The sequence below is a fragment of the Diabrotica undecimpunctata genome, chromosome 3 (genome assembly GCF_040954645.1).
Source record: "Diabrotica undecimpunctata isolate CICGRU chromosome 3, icDiaUnde3, whole genome shotgun sequence".
In the NCBI taxonomy this organism is placed as follows: Eukaryota; Metazoa; Arthropoda; class Insecta; order Coleoptera; family Chrysomelidae; genus Diabrotica; species Diabrotica undecimpunctata.
This window is the reverse complement of record NC_092805.1, coordinates 141,503,862-141,528,555: the sequence shown is the minus strand read 5'-3', so window position 1 is coordinate 141,528,555 and position 24,694 is coordinate 141,503,862. Positions and strand designations below refer to the sequence as shown.

Genomic DNA, 24,694 nt, shown 5'->3' with positions numbered 1-24,694 from the left:
TAGCCAAGTTACCTCCACTTTCGCTGTCTTATCTGCATTTCAATTGTCAAAAGAAAGAGTCTAATCATACCCGTCTTAGATTAGCTCATACCAGTTCTACACATAGTTTTTAATTACAAAAGAATCCGAGGCGAAGTGACTCTCTTCACTCTCTAAATACTCGTGAAGTCGAGTAATGTAGTGTGACACTTCATATTTGAACTTCGGACTCTTTGACTTCGACGCGAAAAACTGACACAGAACGGAAGTAGAACGAGGCGAAGCGAAGTCGCATGAAGTACCTGTCTACACACTCGTACTCATTGCACTACGATCAACTTCGCGAATAGTACAGTGGCTGCTTAACGTCAAGCTATCGAGGTTAGAAATTGTTATAGACTGTCCAGTTTTCTCCGTAGAAAGAAGCAATTACGGTATCCCAACAAACCTAGAGTAAGCACTTGGTGCATATTGTTACTTCACAAATATACTAAATTACTTAAAGGCTATTAATTTTGTAAATATCTAATATTTAATAGTTTGCTTCTCGCTAATATCCTTTAGGTTGATGCGAATTTGTTTATAAAAAAAAAGAAATAATTTAAATTAAAAACGATGACGGAAGGTGATGAACGTGGAGGTTGCTTTATTTATATTTATTATTTATGTGTTTATAAACATGTTTGATTTGATAATAATGCGCTCCAGTTTGCAACGTTAGTATGAATAACTAAAACATTTCTATTAAAACCATCTAGTAAAATCCTTGCCACTCCCCAACTATGTTTCCTTTAGCTCCGTCTTTGAAAACAGGTAGCAAGTGAGGTAAATATTTACTTCGCTAATACCGAATGATCGTTGTCGTCTAACCCAGATTCTATCAATTTATAATGAAGAAAAGAAGCGCTATACGGCTAGGCGTCGACGTTCGACGTCGTAGAGACAGTCTCCGCTCGCTATTTTTTGTCTTTTTGTTTTATGTGTCTATTTCGATCAACGGTGTTTTAATTATAGACTGAGAAGGCGTCACTGAAAACAAAATGCGATCGGAGTTGCTTCATTCGCGACTTAGCTATTTTCCTTCGGAATGTAGCGAATACTACCGTTTACGATAATACTAAAACAGGTTATCTTTAGCGTCACTTATTACACAAAATATCAATACTAAGAATGTATGTAGGTACACCTATTCATATATATATATATATATATATATATATATATATATATATATATATATATATATATATATATATATATTGTCATACTTTTTCTTTCCCAACCAAAGAAAAATAAATAAAAATATCCATCGGAATAAAATTTTAAGATATCATTATAAACAAAAATGTATATAGTAATTTAAGATAAGATTTAGTGTAGATAAGAATAGAAATTTGTTTGGCAAACGACCTTTTTCCGATTCAAACAAAATTATCAAAAAAACCTTTGTTTAGAATTAGAAGACATTTTACCTGTCTTAGTTAATCTTTTCATTGTTTGTATAGTCGAGTATTAAATGACCATATTCTAATCTTTTGAAATATGTATAAATTGTGTATTGACAAAACCAATTTTAAAGTAAGCTATTTAGTTTTTCTCTGAAACCGAAATTAGGCTTTTCCAAAATCATGGTAAACACAATTTGAGCTTTTGATTGGACGGTCGTTTTTAAATGGGAATTTGTGAGCCGATCAGGAGACCGGAGGAGATAGTTATATTTTGGTCATCGAAAGGAAACAGTCGTTTGTCTCAAGATAGGTGGGTGTGGTTCGTGAGTTTGGATACCGGGGTAACGAAAAGAAGTGAATAGTTTGCAGAAGGAGATAACAAGTAAATTAAAAGAGGTCCTTGTAATCCCTCGGTCCCTCTGCCGATTCTCTTGCTATTTTGACGACACGGGTCTCCCCCATTCTGCTTATGTGTATTCCTTTTTTTATTTAGTGTCCATTTGTTTATACACCAGACGTTACATTTTCTTCTAATGTCTTCACTTCTCTTTAGATCTCCCAGCGTATTTCCTGTAATTCATCTCAGTACTCTCATATCTCTGCCGTTTCCAGTAGTCTTTGTGTTGTGGCTGTGTCGAGTCTTGTTTCTGAGACATATTTTCACTATTGGTCTTACACTTGCTTTATAAATTCTTGACTTCATCTCAGTGTTAATGTGCCTGTTTCGCTATATGGTGCTATTAAGGCACCCTGCCAGTCTATTTGTTTTTTTTACTTGATCTCTCACTTCTTTTTCCAGGTCTCTATAGCTGGACCGTATAATTCCAAGGTATTTTATTTCCATTACTTGTTCAATACTGATGCCATCAATTTCTATTTTACATCTGGTTGGTGCTTTGCTGTTTACTATTGTTTTAGTTTTCTGAGATGAGATTGTCATATTAAATTCTTTTGCTCTTATTTTAAATCTGTGGACCAGTCTTTGCAAACTATCTTCATCTTGGGCTATCAATATTGCTTCGTCTCGGTAACAGAGTATTTTTATTTATTTGTTTCCCATTCTGTAACCTCTTCCTTTGTTAACGCTTTTGATGATTTCATCCATGATTAAACTGAATTGCATAAGCATAACTCGATGAGCCCCTCTGTGTTATTCCGCTGCCTATTTCTTTAGGTTCTGTAAGTTGTCCATCTATTGTGACTTCCATTTTGTTGTTTTGTTAGATGTTTTCAATAGTTTTTATATTTATGGGAAGTTCTCTATTATACAGAAGATGGATTACATCTTTGAGTGTTACTATGTCAAATGCTTAGTTTGCTCGTTCTCCATTCTTCCGTTATTTTATTGTTTTATATAATTTTATTAATTAATGTTGTTAATTGTTCTGCAATTGCTGCTCCAAAATATTTCAGTAATTCGTTTCAATAATTAAAGTAAAGGTGAGGGCGGAAACTAGTTCTCCTACCCAGGGTGCCACTGTCATACAGTTATTGAAACTGTTATAAATACTATGTCTGTAGAAAGCTGGAAAAGTTATAATATAAAACCCATTGTAATTAATCCAAATGAAGGTTCTGACAGTGAAACAGAATTAGACATGGACTAATATTTATTATTAATGTTGGTATTACGATTATATGATTTCTATAACGATCAATTTAAGCAATAAAATGGAGGTCTTGAAATAAAATCGCTGTATTATTATTTTTACCTGGAGTCCGCCTCTGATGTTTTGTCACTAAGAACCAATAATTTTGGTTATTCCATTGATGACAATGGCAATAATAACACTAATCCTTTAACGAGGGGAAAACCAAGACGATATATTTTGAGACCAGCTGTAGTACCTCTGGTTACTATTTTATTTTCTCTTTTTTTAATGTGAAAAATTTTCAACTTTGCGATCTTTGATTACCATAATTAAATTAAACCTTCAGGGATCGATGTTTACCGTTCATTTGAACTTATTCGTTGAAGTGGATATAATAATTTTAGTATTAATTAGTATCTAATGATATTATAAAGACACGTGAAATTAGAGGGAGAAAATGATATATACAATAATTAATTAAAACACTTTCTAAACGCAATTAGTGTAACTATATATTTACATCTTTCATCGTTGAAACAAGTTTTGCAGTGGATTAGTTATTATTCGACATAAACTATAAAAGAATATTAGTGTATACGAACAAAGATATTAACTTTAATATTAAATGTCCAGAGTACAGTGTCACTAGATTTCAATGAAAATGGACTCAAAAAAGGTTTCCCGATCTAGTAAATATTAAAAAAAAAGTGGTACAGTAGGCGGTACCGTAGATTCATACTATGTTTTCTATATTTTTTAAATTTAAATAATATTTTTTAAATTGAATAAAGTAATTTTATTATTTATATTTTAAACAAAATACGTTATATTAAAATAATTCAATAAATAATTATGTTTAATCCCAACGTCACCTGCTAACCCATCAACAAAGTTACGCTGTATCTTTCGCCTCCATTGTTGCCAAGCGTACGTTTTTTACTTCTGACAGACCCGTCAAAAACAGACTAAATATTAAATTAATAATAAAATATAAATAAATATCATTTAATAGTTAACTTAATTATTATTTTAATTAAATTATATGTACAAAAATAAATACAACAAATAAAAGCTTCGCTTTAAAAAGAAGTGTCAAAGGACCCTTAAGCTAGCGGAGACACATGAGCAGAATCGAACTTAACCTACGACATATTTTTTCACCCATTTTTCAGTAGTTGATCACCTACAGACGACCTGTCATTGCGTTGTGACAGTTATATAATTTTGTTTTTACATCAGCGCGCGTCCGTGCATAAAAAAATTATTCTTTAAAACTCTTCATCGCCGAAAACTTGAGAATTTTCATTTAGATTCGGAATCAACGCTCAGAAAACCCCAAAAAAAGCTTCTTCTAACCTTGGGCAAAAATGTTCACAATAATCGAATAAGCGTATTGACTAAAATTTGTCAATTAAAAGAATTTAAGATTACACACCGATGTAAAACCTGGATCATTTGAGTGTTTGTTTTCGGACACTTTTCGTGCATTTTCAATGACTTTTTTGTTCCAATTCATAATCCTCATTGAAATCTTTATCCACCATTATAGTGCCGAAACCAGAAAACGATTTAAACAGTAGACACACAAAGGTTATACGCCATCAAATTATATTTATATCGCTGTAACTTAAGCATTTTGAATTTCGATTTGAACAAATTTAACAACACTTTTTTCGTTTAGAGAATATATGATTTACAAACTTTCATTCTAACTGCCATTCAGTAATGTACTACATGTTTGTTATAGGCTTCAGCCACCACCTGACTCGCGGCCGGAGTTCAAAAAGCCTCACCATCAACCCCACCATTCGAACCATCAGCGGGGCGGTTACATGAAAAATGCCGAAGGTAAGCCGCCGTACGGAGGAAGAGGCGGCTACCCAGGCCAACCAGTAAAACATGGTAGTACCAGTAGTACCACGAGTCATCGCACCAACGGGATACTCCCGGCGAAGGGGCCACCCTTGGGGCAACCGCCTACAATGTCGGTGTCATCCTCGACGTCCTCGAGGCTGCACAGCGGCATGGGAGATAGGCATGTGAGGCCACAATTGGATCAGGTAAACGTTTTTAGTTTTTTTTTTGTTTTATTTTTTAATAGGTCTTAGGATTTTATAAACGATTCAGTGTGGTTTATTCATTATGTTCATCGTCCTGTAACTTTTATTGATATTAGTGTACCTTACAATAAGATTTGGGCCTTATATAACTCAATTTCAAAATCTTTTTTGGTTTATGACGTGTATTTTTTCTTTCAGTCTGTTGATGATTTTTTCTTTCAACTGTATGATTTATATATGCATGTTTAGTGCGCTGCAAATTCTAGGATATGGGAAATCGTAACACGTTATTCAGTCTACTTTCATTAGAAACCGACGATAAATAAATTACGAGTTATAATATCGTCAAAATTTAATATGTGCAGAAAGCGTAGATGATTTTTGTCCTGTATTTTTGAGTAGTGATATAGGAAACATGGGAGTTAACTAAAAGAAAATTTACACACCGCTCAATCTACACTGGGATAATAGTTCTAAAGGCTCACGCACACATGACACGATTTGTCGCGGCGGGCAGCGATCGCATCGTCGCGACGGTCTGCAATATGGGGACATCACATAGAACGCGATATCTTTGTGAGCGATACAGTTGACTGGTCTATTTTTAGAGAACAAACCATGCTTGTTTTCATAGTTATTTTATTATTTTTGTTGCCATATACTGTACCTATATGCACTATAATAATGTTTTTATAATTATAGTATAAAAATAATTATATTTTATACTTTTACAAATAAATTGTTTGTGCAAAATTAAAGCGATACATTTAATTTTCAGTTAGTTTATTCCTTGCTTCGTCTTTCTTTACCACATTTTGATAACATTCGTGGGAAGTGTCAAACAAACACTAATTTTCGCAATTTTTCTATGAGTGATTCATTTTTACCAAACTGATCGCGCGATCAATCTGTAATTCTGTATCGCGCTCTGTGGTTGAGGATAATGCAATACTGTGTAATATAAGTAGATCGCCCGTCGGCCTCAGTCAGATGTCGCTGTCCGCCGCCACAGATCACATTGTGTGTATCCGAGGCTTAAATATTTATAATATGTAATTATTATTAGATATAAAATATAGCCACGAAAAGATCTTTTCGGACTATACTTGATCATCTGCTAGAATCTATAGAATACATGACAATTTATAGTATGTATGGAAAACACTCTTCCACATTAAAGAAACTGATGTGTGACCTTAAAAATACAATGATTATTGAAAACTAATATAAAATTCCATTATGAGGGTTTAACTTCGCGTCGTTCAATGAAACAGCTTGATATTTACAATGACAGAGCTTAACAAAGCTCAGAATGACCGTAGTGGCGCTGCGAGGTACTAAGTTTAAGTACCTATTGCAGCAAGGCGTCGACCCCAAAAGACTTTCAACGCCAGGCGCTAAAATCTAACCGAAAACTACCAAATATAGGTGTAAATTATACGCCTATACCAAGGTCTTTCAGGTTGTTCTGTGAAAAGGTCCACAAGGCCAAATGACACCTTGATCTAGAAAGAACATCCCATATCAGAATAAAACAGTATGGCGCAGAAACCTCCTAAAGGTCCATGTTCCCTGAGGGCTGCAACTCAACGATGATGATAGGAGACAAAATGTGGCATATTTCAAGTTTGTTTGGCTGAATTTCGCGAAGAGCGGTTAATTAAGTTTTCTTTATCTTTTCTGGAATACATAGTTTATTTGGTATTGAGAGATAGTTCTATATCAACTTCATTCACCCAATTTTGAGCATTAGCTTCTCTTCTTACATTCTTCCATGTTTGTTGATTTATTCATTCATCCCAATCCGATGGATTGCCAACTTCTTTAACCATATCGTTTTCATACGGTATTGCTTTCTCCGAAAGCCACTGAATTATTTGTGCTTTTTTTCAAATAGTTATAGGAAAATTTTTAGAATTTCCTAAATGGTACGGACCATTCTCCAAAACAATTACGGAATCTTTTGAAACTTGCTCTATAATTTGTTCGAAGTACTCCTCAAAAACACCATTCATACCTTCGTGGTAATCACCGATCTGATTTGCCGATATGTATGATAATTCGTATTTTTTCTTTACCATGGATTAGAATTTTTGGCCAGTTTATTACTTTTCCTTATTTGTCAAATATGTGAACAATATTTTGAAGTCATTTCACAGAAATTTGGCTTTTAAAACACTACAAACTTTATTAATACCAACTGATACGTCATTTTCATAAGATTACAACTAGATTTAAATAAAGATGCGAAATAATATGTTCCTTTGACATTTTAAAAAATTATCATTCCAACCGCAAAATGGCTAAATTATAAAGCGACTATTTTTATGTCTATCGACTTTTTCCTTCTTGCTACTACTAATAGATTTCCGCTCTGGATGATCGTATCGAAATAAATAAATTTTCATACTCGTGACCTTTTGAACTAACACGAAAGCATCTGTTTTTGCATGTTAGTTAAAAGTTTCAAGTTTATGCTGTGTGTCAAGTTGTCGTATCTGTTTTTAGGAACAACACGACAACTCAGACCGTTTGTAAAAAAACGAAACCTCCGCAACAAACAACACGATGTCACGATTTGTCCTGCGGATCTATAAGTGTGTCTGAAAACACTGTGAGTTGTTTTAGCATTGTTTATGTTATAAAGCATTCAGTGAGAAGTCGGTAAAATCCAAGATTGACGGTTAAAACATTGTTGGAGGCAAGAGCCCCAACAGATTATCGTTATACAAACATAAAATTAAAATAATTTAAAAATAGTTTAAAATAAAAGTACAGTAAGGTCTCGTTTTTTGCGGTCGATACGTTCCACAGAAAAGTGCATATAAAAATACATTACTTGCCTTGAAAATGTAGGGATACGTCCACGTTCTAAAATTACATAAAACCAAGACAAAAACAAAAAGCTTCCAGAAATTAAAAGAAATAGGCTGCATGATAAATTACCTCGAATATCCGAAAGAAATTCCTACAAAAGCTTAAAAAAACTGGTCCATATTTCTATTCGTTTCTGTAACTATGTATTTATATTTATTCATATCGTGTCGATAAACACAAAAACAGGGGAACTTGTTTATTTTACCAGGATTGTTGAAAGTAAACTCATTATTTATAAACTTCGTCTGCAGGGGAATGTTTTCCAAAGTTGTCTTGTTCTAAAAGGTGTTTTTTTTTTTTTTTATTATATTAACGCATCAACCACGCAGGGTCATTAGCGTATTTAGATTAATACAATATAGATACAATAAGTAAAATATACATTAGTTTACAATAATAATAATAATAATATCTTTGTATGTTACAATGTTCATTTTAGATCTTTTGAAGGAGTTGGCAGTCTTTAAGATAGGAAAATATTTTTCGGGTGTCTGTATTTTCTTCTAGGGCATCTCTTAGGGAGTTGGGTATGTTATATTTTAGTCGTTCACTATTATATTTGGGACACTGTATTAAAAAATGTTTAACCGTTAGAGCACTGTTGCACACTTCACACACTGGTTTATTTTTGCGCTGTAATAAATAGTCATGAGTAAGTCGTGTATGGCCGATACGGAGACGGGTAAGTATCACTTGCTCTCTCCTGTCTTTTATTTTTGGTTTCCAAAGATGTGAATGTTTGTTGACTTCGTATAGCCTTGATGGAGTGTTGTTCCAAGATTCTTGCCATTTTTGAATTATTTTTTGTTTAAGGTATGGTTTTAAATCGTTTTGTACCAATATATTACTTTCTTCGGACATCGGGTTAGTTGGTGCGTTCTTAGCTAGTTTATCTACAACTTCGTTACCTTCAATTCCTATATGAGAAGGCACCCATAAAAAGTGAACTTGGATGTTCTTATTTGCAATGTTTTTAAGTTCTTTTTTAATTAGAAGTAGAAGGGGGTTGTCACAGTACAATTGAGTCAGTGAGGATAATGAACTTAAAGAATCTGTGATTATTATATATCTTTCTTTGTTTTTGTTTTGTATTAACAATAGTGCTTTTAGGATTGCAAATAATTCAGCCGAAAAGATGGTTGTAATTGATGGCAATTTGAAACTAACTGAGGAGTCTTCCGAATAAATTGCTGCTCCAACTCTGTCTTCATTTTTTGACGCATCGGTGTATACGTTGTAGGTATTGCCATATCTGTTTAATAGTGTATAAAACTTTTGTTTAATGACGGTTGATGATATCTCTGATTTTCTTAGGCTTGTTAGACTGATGTCGATATCAGGAATAGATATTGTCCATGGTGCTGGGTTGTGGATTGAAGAGGTATCATAGGTTTTTGGAAATTGAAAATTTAATTTGGATAAGTATGATTTTATACGAAAGTAAAAAGGATGATCAATTTGATGTGTTTGTTGGAATTTATTTGTAAATCGATCAGCAAAAACGTTATGCAGTACTGGATTATTTCGGTTTGATGACACTGCCGCTGCATATGTTAGGCTTAGATATTGTCTTCTGAAAGAAAGAGGAAGTTCTCCACTTTCCCAATAAAGACTTTGAATGGGACTTGTGTAGTGAGCACCTAAAGAAATACGTAGACATCTATTTTGGATAATATCTAGTGACTTCAAATGTGTTTTTTTGGAGGAGTTGTAGACGATGGCTCCATAGTCAAGTTTTGATCGAATTATGGATTTGTAAATAAGTATTAAACTTGAATAATCGGCACCCCAGTTTTTAAAGGCAAGGGATCGTAGTAAATTTATACCAGGTAGACAGGATTTTTTCAGCTGTTGAATATGTGTCTTCCAAGTTAATTTTTTATCAAACGTCATACCCAAAAATCGGATTTCTTCTACATAATCTAGTTTTTGTTCGTGTAGATATAATTCTTTTGTTTGGATTTGATTTCTCTTTGAGAAACATATTGCTTTCGTTTTTGTAGTGTTAAACTGAAGTCCACTTGTAGCTGACCATTTCTCAATGTGTGTTAACGCTTTTTGAATGTGATTGTGAATCGTTGCTATGTTTTTTCCTCTACAGAAAATAACTAGGTCGTCAGCGTATAATCTAGCTTTGACGGGGTTTTCAATTTGTGTTAATATCGAATTTATTGCTACTAAGAATAAAGTTGTGCTTAAATTTGATCCTTGTGGTATACCATTTTGTTGAATTTTTGTTTGAGAATATGTTCCGTCAACTCGAACTTGAAATTGTCTGTTTTCAAGAAAATTTGAAATGTATTTTAATATGTTACCCCTTATTAACCAGCTGCTGAGTGTTTTAATGATTGAATATTTCCAAACTGTATCATATGCTTTGCTTATATCAAAAAATATTCCAACACAATGCTGTTTTATTGCAAATGCTTCGTGGATTTCTGATTCTAAGTCAACGAGATTGTCTAAAGTTGAGCGATGTTTTCGGAAACCACATTGTTCTGGAATAATTAATTTGTTTGCTTCTAAATACCACATAAGCCTATTGTTTATTATCTTTTCTAATATTTTACCTATGCTACATGTGAGTGATATCGGTCGATATGTTTGTGGATCTGATTTTGGTTTAGTTGGTTTTTGAATAGGTATTATGATTGAATTTTTCCATGATTTAGGAAATACGTTTCTGGATAAGATTATATTGTAGATTTTGAGTAGGTGTTCTTTAGATTGAGAGCCTAAATTTTTAAGAAATATAAACGGTATATTGTCGGGTCCAGGACAAGTGTTCTTACAATTCTGAAATACATTTTCTAATTCTTCCTTTGTTATTTGTATATTGAGATCGTTATTGTTTTGATCGTAATATTCTATAGGATTTTTTTCTTCTTTTATTTTGATTTTTAAGAAATTGGAAGTATAATTTAAGTTACTTGAGTTATATTCATAAGTAGATGCTAGTATATTGGATATTTCTTCTGGGCTTTTATAAATAGTGTTATTTTGAGTTAAAAAGTTTATTGATTTATGGGGTTTGGAACAAGACATTTTGTTGACTTTTTTCCATATAGCTGTTATAGGAGTTGAACTATGTATTGTGGTGACATATTCTCTCCAAGAGTCACGTTTGGCTTTTTTAATGGTATACCTAGCGACTGCCCTTAATTTTTTGAATTCTATAGAATTTTCTTGAGTTTTTTGTCGTTTGAATTTATTAAAAGCTTGCTTCGATTGTTTTAATGCTTCTTTGCAGTCATGATTCCACCAAGGTACCGACTGATGTTTGTGATCGTACTTAATTATTCCAACGTACTTTTTTGCTGATTCTGTGATTACGTTTGTCAGAGAGTATATTGTTTTGTCTATATCTACATTGTCATTTAGGTTTTGCAGGTTGTTTTCAACGTAATTTTGAAATTCTGTCCAATTTGCGCCTTTTAAATTCCATTTTAGTTGTTGCGGGGTAGTTGATTGTAGTTCATTGCTTATTATGATAGGGTAGTGATCACTATCATATAGATCTGGTAACACATCCCACGTAAGAGTATGTGTAATTGATGGTTCGCAAATACAGAGATCTATACAAGAGCCTTCACCTGTTCTTGTGTCAAAGCGCGTATGTTGTCCGTCGTTAAGAATATTTAGGTTGACTTCTTCTATTATTTTTTCTATTTTTCGACCTAGAGATGTTAGTTTTGCTGAACCCCATAACGGATTATGTGCATTGAAATCTCCAATTATTATCCTTGGAGCAGGTAGTTGATTTAATAAGTTTGAAATTTCTTTTGAATCGGGTTCTTTATTGGGGGGAATGTAAATATTGCAAATTGAAAAAGAAATTGTGTCTGTGACTCTAATTCCAATTGCTTCAATAGTTGTTGTGAGTTTTATCAGTTTAGCGTCAAAGCTATCTTTTATGTAGATTGCTACCCCTCCGCTTGCAATTTTCGAATTTTCTCGATTTCTAAAAAAACAATTGAAATTCTTCAAGTCATGAGCTTTGTTGTTTTTGAAGTGGGTTTCTTGTAAACATATCAGACTAGGTTTATGTTTTGAAATTAGTAATTTTAACATTTCTAAATGGGTGTAATACCCATTTATGTTCCATTGAATTAGAGAGTTGAAAATGATGTGTTATTAATTTTCTATTGATGCGTCGCTTTCTAAGTCTGTTTGAAGGTCTAAGTTGATTTGCTTTAATATTTTATTTTTTATTCGAGTGCATTTGACTTTAATTTTTCGGTCCTTTAGGTAAGGGTATATATTAGTTAATAGATCTGTGACCTCTGCTGTTTCTTCTGTATACATTTTGGTGACACTTAACGGGTCTGGTGAGTTCTCACAGTTTTCAAAAAAGTCTAATAACTGTTTGTAAGTTATAGGGTAGTTGGAATTTGGGTTCTCAAATAAAGGTTTACAGTATCTTAGCATTTCTTCTAGTGTTTTTTGTGGTTTGACATTTTGATCTGATTTTACTTTCTTCTCTTTATTTTTTGGTGTAATAAAAGTAGGTTCCTCTGTAGATGTAGTAGCTGGTGGAGAGACTTGGGAGATTGTGCGTTTGTTTTGTGCTTTCCCTGTGTTTATATGCGTTGCCTTATTTTCTATATCTATTTTTGGGTAGTTTGTTGTTTCTGAATCTTCTTTGGTTAGCTGCATGTGTGGTTTTTCTTGTTGGCTATTTTGTGGTTGGGTTTCTTGTTGTGTGCTTTCTTCTTTTGATTGTTGTTGTTTAGTGTTTGTCTGGGTTTTTTGAGTTGATAGATTAGTTGTATTTTCAATTGGGTTTATATTTGGAACTGGATTATTTGATGTTGAATTATCTGTTGTAATCGCAGTAGACATTGGACAATTTTTTGTTAAGTGGTTGGTTTGTTTACATGTTTGACAAGCTTGGTTATCTAATGAAAGGAAAATTCTGTATGTCGTTTCCTCATATGTGATAAGAAAAGAATCAGGTAAGGGCTGGTTATTTAGTGGAGATATGTATGTTTGGCGTCTGAAACTCAAAATATGTTGGAATTGTGGTGTTGATGTGCCTATTCTTAGGAATGTTATAGGTGACAGAAGATTTAATCCATGTGATTTTAATGCGGATATTAGGACTGAGTGTGGGATTGAGGGACAGACATTGGACAATACTAATCGCTGACTGGGGCTAATTAGTCTACGAGCTTGTAGGAGTTGATGGTTTATTTGAATTTTTTCATTTCTGTTTATGAAATCCTCAGCTAGTTTTTCGTTTGCTAAATAAATACATACTCTATTATTTGATAATTTTGAACAGAAGGATATCTGGGTTGGTTGTATCAGATGACTCAAAGCGGACAAGTAATCATCTAGTTTGGTATTTTCAATTGAATCAAAAATAATTGCTTGTTTTCTTGATGGAAATATATTGGATTGTTGTGTTTGATTGGTTACGGAAGAATATGTAGGTGATCCATTAAATTGATATGATGAGGAGCTGTTTGGTGTATTGTTAGTTGTAGGAATTTCAGATTGAATAGAACTATCCATTTTTAATTATCATTTGTAACTGGAGTACGGTCCTGGCAAACAACCTTCTTAGTCTGCAGTGGAACAGGTTTGGTATAGATACCTGTCCTAAATTTTGTAGGTTATCCAAAATAATATTTGATAATAGTAAAAACTGTTATGTTTAAAGTAACTTACTATCTCTGTTGTGTTTATTTTTGTTATTTCACTGCTGGGTCACTAATTAACGAAAATATTTTTAGTATTTCACTAGTTTTTAAATTAATTATGAGAGCTCGATTTAAAACACGTATTAGCTACTATGTTCCTATCTCCTAAAAGGTGTTTAAAATAGCTTAATTCTTCAATACTCCAGTTTAAATCATAATGTTTTTCTATCAATTTTTTAACATCAACTGCTTTTTCTTGTTTTACTTGTAAAGTAAATATTTGCCTTTTAAATTACGTGGTCTCAACATCCTATCTTCTAATGTATTGCTACAAAGTATGTAATAATGTTAGTCGATCTTTACTTGCTTTATGTCCACTTTTTCCAATTTTTAGTCATTTTTTTCCAATACAGTCCCGTTTCATCAGTGTTAAATACTTGATCGGCACAATAGTCCCCATCTTTAATAATTTTCGCTATCTTCTGTGGAAATATTTTTGCTGCTGCTTTATCTGCTGTAGCACTCTCTCCTGTGATCTTGATATTATGAAATGCATTTCTTTGTATAAACCCGATTAGCCATCCTTTGCTAGCTGAAAGTTTTTTATCAGCTTGGGAAGTAGATTAAATAGAAGAAATAGAAGAACTCATAAAATGGAAGAGGTTTTTCCTAGATTAAATAACCACTTACAGGAATTCTTCTTTGAACTCGTTCCTCAATCTTAATTGCGATGGCTCTTTCTGTTCTGTCTAATAATACATCCCTTGAGTAAGATGAAAATTTGGCGCTTAATTTGGCACCAGAAATTATAGATTTTCTTATAGCAGCTTCATTCTTCTTAATTGCTCTTACAGTTGATTCGCCTAAATTATTTTTTTTTTCAATTTCCCTAGATCGTTCTCCTTTTCCTACAAAACAAAATTGATTGTCTTTGATGTTTTTTTTGTCCATTGGGCCAAATGAAATTAAAAAAAAAAGAAATAAAAAAAATTAGACTTACGAGATTGAGATGGCAAAAACCTCTTCTAATTTGAAATCTTTCAATCCTAAAACCGTGCTGCTTCTTATACTGCAACTTGAATCAGTAAAATTTTCAACAACTTATAAAACGAAGCGCCGCGCCGCTAAGAGAAAAATTATTTTAAAACAATAACAGGTTATACCTTTTAATGCGAAACTCACAATGATTTAATAGTCATGTAACAAGGGAATCCCCGAATTGCATAGGTTCACTTTACTGACGTCTGGATGTGAATAGTTAATATTTAATTATAATAGTTAATAATAGAAATTTTTAGATGAAATACAAACCGCACAAATTTAAAATCGCCTAAAAATAATACGCATAAAAATATACCTTACTATATATTGCGGCAAATTAGAAGAGATGAAATTCACGCGGTCTATAGCACGGTAATTATATTTAATACTAAAAAAATTCGTGTAGCATTCTGTCAAAGTGATGAAGAGTCTCTCCACCACGAAAAAGTCTCTTACAAAGTCACTCTTGGACTGGCACATGATCGTTAATATGGACTTTCTCATTTCCACCGTTTGCGCAGTAGTGGTTCTTTTTATCATACTAGATTCTTGGATCACTACATGTCGCTTTGGTTTCAAAGATTGAATATAAAAGTAAAAGATAGTGGTTTCAAAAAGAATACCGTAAACACAAAAGAGGGAAAAAATTATCACATCTCGTGTCATAGTAATTACAGGTAGACAGCACGCCGTAGTCTTTGTCATCCACAAAAATGAAATTGCAAGCACTATAAATATATTTATATAATTAGCATTTATATTTATTACATTTTTAGAAACTGTAACTAGCAAATTATTATAGTAAGCGTAAACAAATAAATTGATTAATTACTCGAAGCATAAATTAATTTTCCAATTATGTAACGTTAATATTTAATTATCAGTCTACTGAAATAAAATAATACAATTTGGATAGTTTGCATTAAACAACGAAATTGCTATGAGCCGTTATTAATTTTATACTTCATTTATCGCTAGTTTAAATAGTAATTCATTATGATATATTTTTTAATTGGTTAAAGTAAATTTTCTTATTTTTAAATCATGCTAGTGGCGGTGTTGCGATATGCTAAAACCGATTTACAAGTACAGAATCACAATTAATACGAAGCAATAGCAGTAACAGTAACAATAGGTACAAATCAAAAAATGAACATATGTAACATTTATATCCCCCCGATCCAAAATATCCAAGGAAATGAATTTTCCGACTTAATTATGCAAATTCCATCACCAAAATTAATTCTTGGGGAATTTAACTAAAAATGGAAAGTTAATAGCAAACGTAATCAATAGCCTGAATTTAACAATAATGAACGACGGAGCTACGACTCGTTTCGACGCAGCTACTGGAAATGTTTCAGCTAATGATGGAAGTGATCATTATCCAATAATAGTAACAAAAATTTTCAACCCCACAACAAAAACCAATCCTTTGCAAAAGTGGAAAATAAAGCAAGCCAACTGGAACATTTTTAAAACAAAAATTACTGAAGAAATATCGAATATCCCTATAACTGAAGAAGACATAAACTTAAAATTGTTTAATAACTTAATCACTGAAGCCGCCACAATTGCAATGGGAAAAACAAAGTATATAACAAAAAACAAAGTTGTTCAGATCATTCATTCATTCAGTTGACAGATCTAAAAAAGAGTATTGGAAAAAATACGTTCAAAGTATTAACAGGAATACAAACATGTCATCAGCATGGAAAAAAGTTAAGAAAATATCTGGCGTCAATACACAAAATGGAATAAAATACCTAGAACGAAATGGAAACCTAATTAATGAAAACAAAAAAATTGTAGAAGAATTAGCTGAAACATACAGACAAGAATCTACAAATGATAATTACATCAATACTTTTTTACGATATCGGGAAGAAGAAGAAGCAAATCCAATAGAAATTATAGCCAATAATGATGATATAAATACTCCAATTAATAATACAGAACTATTAGAAACAATCCAAATGTTAAAAGACACATCACCAGGTCCAGATGACATACCCGCAATATTCTTAAAACAGTTACCTAACGAAGCTTTAGACTTCCTATTGAATCTTTTTAATACAATCTGGTGTAAACAAAAATTTCCTGACTTATGGAGACAAGCTATTGTCATCCCTATACTAAAACCTAACAAACCGGCTACAGCAGCAGAATCATATAGGCCAATATCACATGTTCTACTTGCAAACTGCTAGAGAAAATAATAAATAATAGACTTATGTGGCATTTGGAACATCACAATTTACTTATACCGGAACAAGCTGGATTTCGTCCTTTGAGATCTACTATAGACAATGTTTTACATTTAGAAAGTCAAATTAATGAAGCCTTCTGTAACAAACAGAAATGCTACTTTGATATCCACAAAGCATTTGACTTAGCATGGCGACACAGAATATTAACAAAGCTGCAGACTTGGGGAATTCAAGGAAATATGTTGGCATTTTTGAATAACTTTCTAAATGAACGCAAATTTGCAGTACGTAGTAATGGAGAACTTTCTAGTATTAAGTCTCAAGACAATGGAACACCACAAGGATATGTAATTAGCCCTACACTTTTTTTAATAGCAATGAATGATGTTATCAAAAATCTCAAGAGACCTGCACAGGCTAGATTATATGCTGATGATATGATAATGTTTATCAAAGGAAAAAATATTAACTCGATGGTCAAGCTTTTACAAGAAGAACTAAATAAAATCGAAAGTTTGTCTAATAGGAGTGGATTCTATTTTTCAGCTGACAAGACACACACTTCACACAAATACCTGCCTTAAAATTCGGCACAAAGCTTTTGAAGCGAAGTACAGACATAAAATATTTAGGCATAATATTCGACGAAACTTTAAGTTGGAAACCACGTATTAAAAAATTGGCGATATCATGTCAAAATGGTATAAATCTTCTTAAATGTTTAACCAACAATCAATGAGATGCTGACGGAGATACATTATTACTGTTGTATAGAAGCCTAATCCGAATTAAGTTTTAAGTCAAAACATCTCATACAGATTTTTTCTTTCCGGCCACAAAGTGGAATGTTTATTCAGTCCTTTGTATACAATGCTGTTATAAATGTAAATATGCTAGACGGTAATAACATTAGGTCCTACCGGGTAAACCACGTTCAAAAAACGCGCCAAGTGCCTTACAAGTGACGGGGAAACGTGTGCATGTTATAAAGAACACAGATTTTTCAATTATTTTAATCGTTGTATCTACGAAACGGTCACTTTAATGAGAACAACTATAAAGACAATTATTATAGATAATTACACGATCTACAATTATTGTCTGGTGTATTTTTTTGATAAAACTTAAGGTTTGCCTGAAAAACGCAATAACCCTAAATTTGCAACATAATATGTCCTTGAATAAATTTTTTTGCAGACGTGGCATCGATGAGGACTTTTTACATTTCGTTTATAATGGTGTCTCGTACCAATTTTTAGCTCTATGAGAATTTTGTAACATTGAATGTCTATCTTGACCGGACTATCTACTACCTATATATTTTCTTGTCATGTTGTTTTATGGATTTTAAATGCATTCTTATTATTTATTTTATAAACTCTACAAACAGTTTGCACATGAAAATTACAATTCTAATAATATGGTAGCTTCTTCGGTAATTATACGTTCTTTTTCTAGGAACGACAATTTTTTCTCTTTACAATAGAAGTGCTTAAATTAAATTATGCATAACAACTTTAATTTAGCTGGCGGAAATCTACATTAGCTGTAACGACCAAGATATGACTAATCGCAGAGCAGAACACTTTAAATTTCTCGGAAGAATAACTTTTTTATTCTAGTGGAATAGCTTTTTATTTTTCGTAAGATCTATAAAATTCGATAACTGTTTCTCTACAGGTGTTAGGCTGATATCTTATTCTTTAAGTGCTATCTTCGAAGTGAACTTTAAAAAGCAACTGATTGTTGTACTCGCAGTTGTTGAAGTCTCACAGAAACTTAGATCTCATCATATATGTTTTCCTTTTTTCCGAACTACATTAAAAAAAAGTAAAAATCATTACAAAAGTTTTATTAATTTATAATAAAAGGTATATAATTAAAAAGACCGTTTCGGGCTACATCACAAAACGTTTTCGGACTAACAAGTCCATCATCAGTGTATTTACCAAGTATTCATGATTCAAGTCACTAAATATATGGGTAAAAACCCTTTTTTTCAACTTGAGGCAACAGTGATTTAATACATTAAAATGGAATAATATTTAACGGGTATCACGAAATCCAAATTGGTTATATTATGTAATAAATTATTAAAATTTATAGGGCTATTATAATCATATTATGATGTGGACGCCAGTTCCATCGCAAATAAAAACCTAGAACAAAAAAAACACATTGATTCCTTTTTCTTAAAATAAGGGTATATGCACCAAAAAGTTACTGATAAAATTGTGTGTGCCATTGTACATTTTTAGCATCAATGAAACAAAACATATATGAAAACAATAAAGTTTTGCTTGTTATTGTTATAATAAAAGAGAAAAAGATTTGTTTCCAATGTCTCTTTCTTTTTTCGAGAAAGTAAACACACCGTATGAGAGATTTCAATCTTAACTCCTTCGATTTTTTTCTGAAAAAACAATCTCTTTTGGCTGCCAAGCCAGTTTTTCTGAGAAAAGGATAAGGAAAAGAAATACATCTAAATTCCGATGAGCTTACAATGACACAAAGAAGACGACAAAAAAGAACGGTCAGACAGAGACGTAACGAAAAAACGACCAATTGTCTTTAGACTCTACAATATCATAATACATTTTTTTTAATATAAGTTGAAATACATTGAATACAATATATTATATATGTTATAAAGTGTAGTCAATAATTGACGAATAAAAAAACTAAAATGACCGAAGGCAATATTAGTGTGATATAAAAAGTTACTTAGGGCAGCGTAGGCGCAAAATTTCGTGCCAATGCTTTTTAAATGCATTCATTTTTTTCGAATCCTGAGAAAACTGTTAAGAACTTTTGAAAAATTTAAACACATAATGAAAGATTACATTATTGCCGAGGGCCAAAAGTCCCTGAAAACTTTATAATGTTTATTTTAATAAGTTACAGGGGTGAAAAAAAAAGAGAAAATTTAGTGTGATTTTTAAATTCAAGTATCTCACTCAAAAAAACTTTTTGTTTATTCTAAGGAACTTTCGGCCCTCGATAATAGTGTAATCTTTCATTCTAATTAGTTTTCTCAGGATTCGAAAAAAATTAATGCATTTAAAAAGCATTGACCCGAAATTGCCTGAAAAAGCATTGCCCCTACGCTCTTAATGGGCAATTGTAATTTTCTTAACACTTGTAAGATATGTAGAATCTTCTTTACTATAAATATATTTTAATTTTAATAATAGTTTCCAATTGTGACATAACCAATCCATTTTTTAAATGAACTATCTAGAAGCATAGAAAGACATTCCGTGCATATTTCCTTTTTTATCTATTCTTGGTTCACCCAATCATAAAATTTTACATAAATTATATAAACGATGAGTATCTTTTCAATTTTTTTCAAGGACAAAAGGGGAGGAAACATTAACACTTTTTTGTACATCGAAGAGAAATGGAACTTCAAGAAATGATCATAAAGCACATTCATCTTAAAATATTTGTTTAATCTTAGCACGCACTGGGTCGGGACCGCACGGTTGGACGGAATTTTTCAAAAAACAGGATTGGTTTCCCTTGCGATGCGTGAACTTGGACGTCATGGTCGGAACAGGACAATCCGCACTCTCCGCGGTCTTCAAAAAGTCCGAAAGAAAGATTTTTAGGACATCCCGACGACTCATCAGCTGTTCTGGAAGAGCTCGCAGTGATGGGTACGGATGTCGGTTAAAACTACCTTGAACTGTACAATTTGCTTCATCTGGAATACTTTCCTAATACGAGAGCGGTTCCTACCGACCGTCCGCCGTGTACTGCCCTAAAAATGTGCGGGGCGTACGTACCGTCCGTACTATACCGTCCCGACCAAGTGCGAGCTTAGCTTTAGTATCTACTAAAGTTTATTCTTCGATAACTAGAGTGTGTACAAAAAAAACATATCAGTCTTTTCATTTTTTAATTATTATTAATTCTAATATATTTATTTTACTATAATTATGCTGGTTTGTTATCTGCCTTATAAAAATTGCATCCGTACACGATATTCCGGTCCGAAGACCTTGTTGGTCTTCTTGTAGAGGTATTAGTTTATTTATTTTTGTTGCTATTATTCTTGTTGTTAATTTGAGAGCTGTATTTAATAGATTTATTGCTCTATAATTATTAGGGTCTTTCTTATTTCCAATATCCTTAAACAAGATTCGGATCTCAGAAATTAATTTAGGGAACTTTATACATGCAGAAGCTTGTACGTCTGATGGATATTCCTGAAAAAAGCGATCTTCATTGTCCTGACACTACGGTCCTGTGTGTAGGCTCGATTTTTACCGGATAGATTGGTTATAGTGGGGGTGGGCAGTTCCGAGAAACGGCCATAAATCAACCTCTCCGACCACCCATTTCATAAATAATAAATTTTACTTGTGGCGGTAAAACGAAAAATCGACTAGAAGGAAAACTAACTGCTTTTATCGGATCAAGTGTGGTTGAGGAGGAAATGTCAAGTCAGTATCTAGGACACGGCTCTTTCGGCGTTTCTAAATAATTTCCAAAGGTGAATGCAGCGAACACGTTGGAATTCTTTAATGGAAAACGTCTCTCTTAAGGTATTTGGGAAAACTGTCGGATGCGCGTGAAATAGTTGAAAAACAGGGAGGGGATTTATAAAATTGGTGAACAAAGAAGATCAATGAAATCTGGTTGAAAGTATATTAGTGTGTAACATTACAAATTTAAAATATTAAATAATAACAAATTATACTGCTCTGCAATTTTTTAAGGTTTCCTTCACTTCATGAACCAAACGTTACTAATTTTGGTTTAAGAAAAACAAACATCATAATGAAATTCGTGATAAGCGGATTCATGTGAAAAACGTAACATGATAATTTTTTTTATGGTAAATTACAAGATTCTATTTGAATTTTCAGTAATGATTGCTATGTCCCAAGACTTCTCAATTAATGAAAGAATGTATTAGAGATTACAGTTCTGCTGTAACAGCAGTGCATAACAATATCTTTATTTTTTAATTTCAGCTCAAAATTGGGGGGGGGGGTGGGGGAAGGAACTGGCAGGCTATCTGAATGTGGATATTCGGATATTGAACTGCTCTTCTTTTCTTCATTGACAACCCTTCTTTAATGGTTGTAGTAACTATTCTATTAACTCAAAAAGGGTTGCAACAATTAACAATTTTCAAAACGCTGTTAATCCAGTCCGGACACTTTCTGTTTCTTTCTTTAGAAGTTTGACCCAAGAAGATCCCGTTAGATGCATCCATTTCCGACTGCCCTAATAGTTCCATCACATTGTAAACCAGCCACCAGTATTTGTGTTCAACTGGGTTAAGACCCGGACTGTGTGCTGGCCATGGTAAAACTTAAATCCTGACCTTATTAACGTATTCACAGGTGCGCTATGGCAACGTGTATTGTCATGCATTAATCTTAAGTTTTCATCAATGAAATGGTCTTGGAGAACTTCTTCCTCGTATCTTTGAGCTTTCACACTGCCTCTATTGAACACAACAATATCAGTACGAGCTTCGTAAGAGATTCCTTCCCAAATCATTATTGGTCTTGGCCCTCCTCGGTACTGGGTAAGCCACTGTTTCGGTTAGTGCATGAAGCAAATCTTTTATTTTGACGCCTATAGACACGCTGACGTCTATCTGGACCTCTTAGGGCTATTCTGCTCTCATCTGAGAACAGTATGTTCTTTCATTTCGTCAGAGTCCAGTCAGCATATTCTCGCGCAAAACTAAGTCTAGCTCCATGGTGTTGTGGGAATAGTTGTGGGGAGCAAGCAGACTCAAATTTCTTTCTGGCAGTCTTTTTCTAATGGTACGTTCTTACACGCTATCATTTCTCACATCAAAAAGACGCGTACGAGCTTCAGAGCGGTGCAAAAGCGATTTCTCATCACGTTGCTGACAATAAAGTCGTCATCTTGAATTGCAATGCATAGATGTCGGCCTTGACCTGGCCTGCGGTTGTATGAACCTGTTTCCTGAAATAGTCTGCTAGCATCCCGTACCGTAGTTCGGGGTACATCGAGTGTACAAGCGATACGACGTTGGCTCTATCCAGCATCAGCTGAAGCCACTTCCCAGCGGCATCAGTTGCAACAAGTGGCATTTTTTATAGTCGCAAGCAATAATCCAACACCAAAATCTCAAATTAAACAATATTCGCACACTATGACATAAAATAACAGGAAATGTTAACATGGTAACACAATGCGACAATGTCGTTAACGATTACATTCCAAAAACCCTTTGGTAATACAAATTTAGGAAACGAACTGGGGGGTATTATTGTTTAATTTTTGTCAGTGTACCTACTTGACAGAACACGAAACAGTGTAAGCCATAGTTAATGTAAACAGGGTGACGCATGATAGAGGTGGGCGGTTAATTGTGCCGGTGAGTGTATGTAGATGTATGATACCAGTTTTTTATGGCCATATCTTTACTCCTGCTTATTTGCTTTTAGTTGCAGACAAACACACCAATATACGATTTGGTATTTGCGTAAGAACTAATAATGATATCAATCGTTTACTACCTTTAAATGATTGATTTTTACCAAATATATATTGTGTTTACCTAAAACTTACAAAAATACTCACAAAGTTAATTAAACCCTCGGTTTCGACCGAAAGATCCGATATGCGTATAAATTAAAAAGCGACCACACTTCCGGAATAAAATAAATAGTTCGTTTGTTTGACTCCCACGAAATTCTATTATGGTGGCATAGAAAGGAAGGATGTTCGATCAATTGTGGTCTAAAATAGAAAGTAAGAATTACCAAAGTAAGACATAGTAAATATTTACTATTGTACATTCTACAAAAAATTGTAAATACACTCGTAAATATTTTTGTATTGGATATTAACCAAACACTATGATAATGAGAAATTGTCAACAATAGTACGGTTCGGAGTAGAATTTGTGTATAATAAATGGGACACAAATTTCTAAAAATATTTTACCGGTTAACAAATAGAATAACTGTCTGTATGGTAAATTGGCATGGGCATTAGGAGACGTTTCCATGATTCCTGTTCCATAAAAATTATTTTTTTAAGAGTGGGAGATAGCGCTAATTGTATTGAAGAATTTTGTGTACTACTATTCTCTCCCTAGCACTAAGAAATTTCTAAACAAGTATGTGGGATCGGACATAACGCAACTGAATAATTTAGACATCAGATTATATGGACTAACAATAAGGCAAAATATGCATACAGTATGCTCAAAGTAAATAAAATATTTAAATCTATTAAAATTAAATTTACGTGAAGATCTGTAAGAGGTGAAATTATTGCATCAATTACAAATTTGGTGATAAACCCTGGAATGTCGATGTAACTTTATAACAATATCACACCTCCGAAAGTTGGGAGCCAATGTAGAACAATAAAACTCACAACTTTCTTTGGGAGCCAATTGTTAGGCCTCGTTTAGCTCATCTTATCCTAGAAGTAAATCTGAACAATGAGTTTGGCTAGGACAAATAAAGTAAGATATTAAAAATCACAGCAAATCTTCCCTATAAGCTTTACAAATATAAAATATAATACTATGGCATTACTGGATAACATTACTGAAGTTGGCTTCACAGTTGTTCTGCATATCAGCTTCAGTTCAGTTTAGTAAAGTTTCACCCAACAAGGAGAACAAGAAAAATTAATTAGGTCAAAAAAACTAAAATCATAAATCTTGAATTAGTGACTGTAGAGTTTAAAATATTTCCATGAATTCCTCTTTTTCCCTCGATATTTTCGTTAAGTATTAACTGCAGTATTCAGTATCTGCTACCTCTCATTATATACCCCAGAGATTCAAGTCTTCTCTTTTTCTCATCATCTTCGTCAACTCACCTTTGC

General features: G+C 33.0%; 1 protein-coding gene across 10 annotated transcripts in view; it reads left to right on the top strand.

The window, feature by feature from the left end:
• The window catches only part of lilli (AF4/FMR2 family member lilliputian), an 829,533-nt gene that overhangs the window by 594,755 nt on the left and 210,084 nt on the right, over positions 1–24,694 (top strand). For all 10 annotated transcript variants that reach the window (XM_072527035.1, XM_072527032.1, XM_072527036.1 and 7 more), the window contains one exon: positions 4,767–5,079. In XM_072527035.1, coding sequence (XP_072383136.1) covers positions 4,767–5,079 — 313 coding nt within the window. The remainder of the gene's footprint in view (positions 1–4,766; positions 5,080–24,694) is intronic.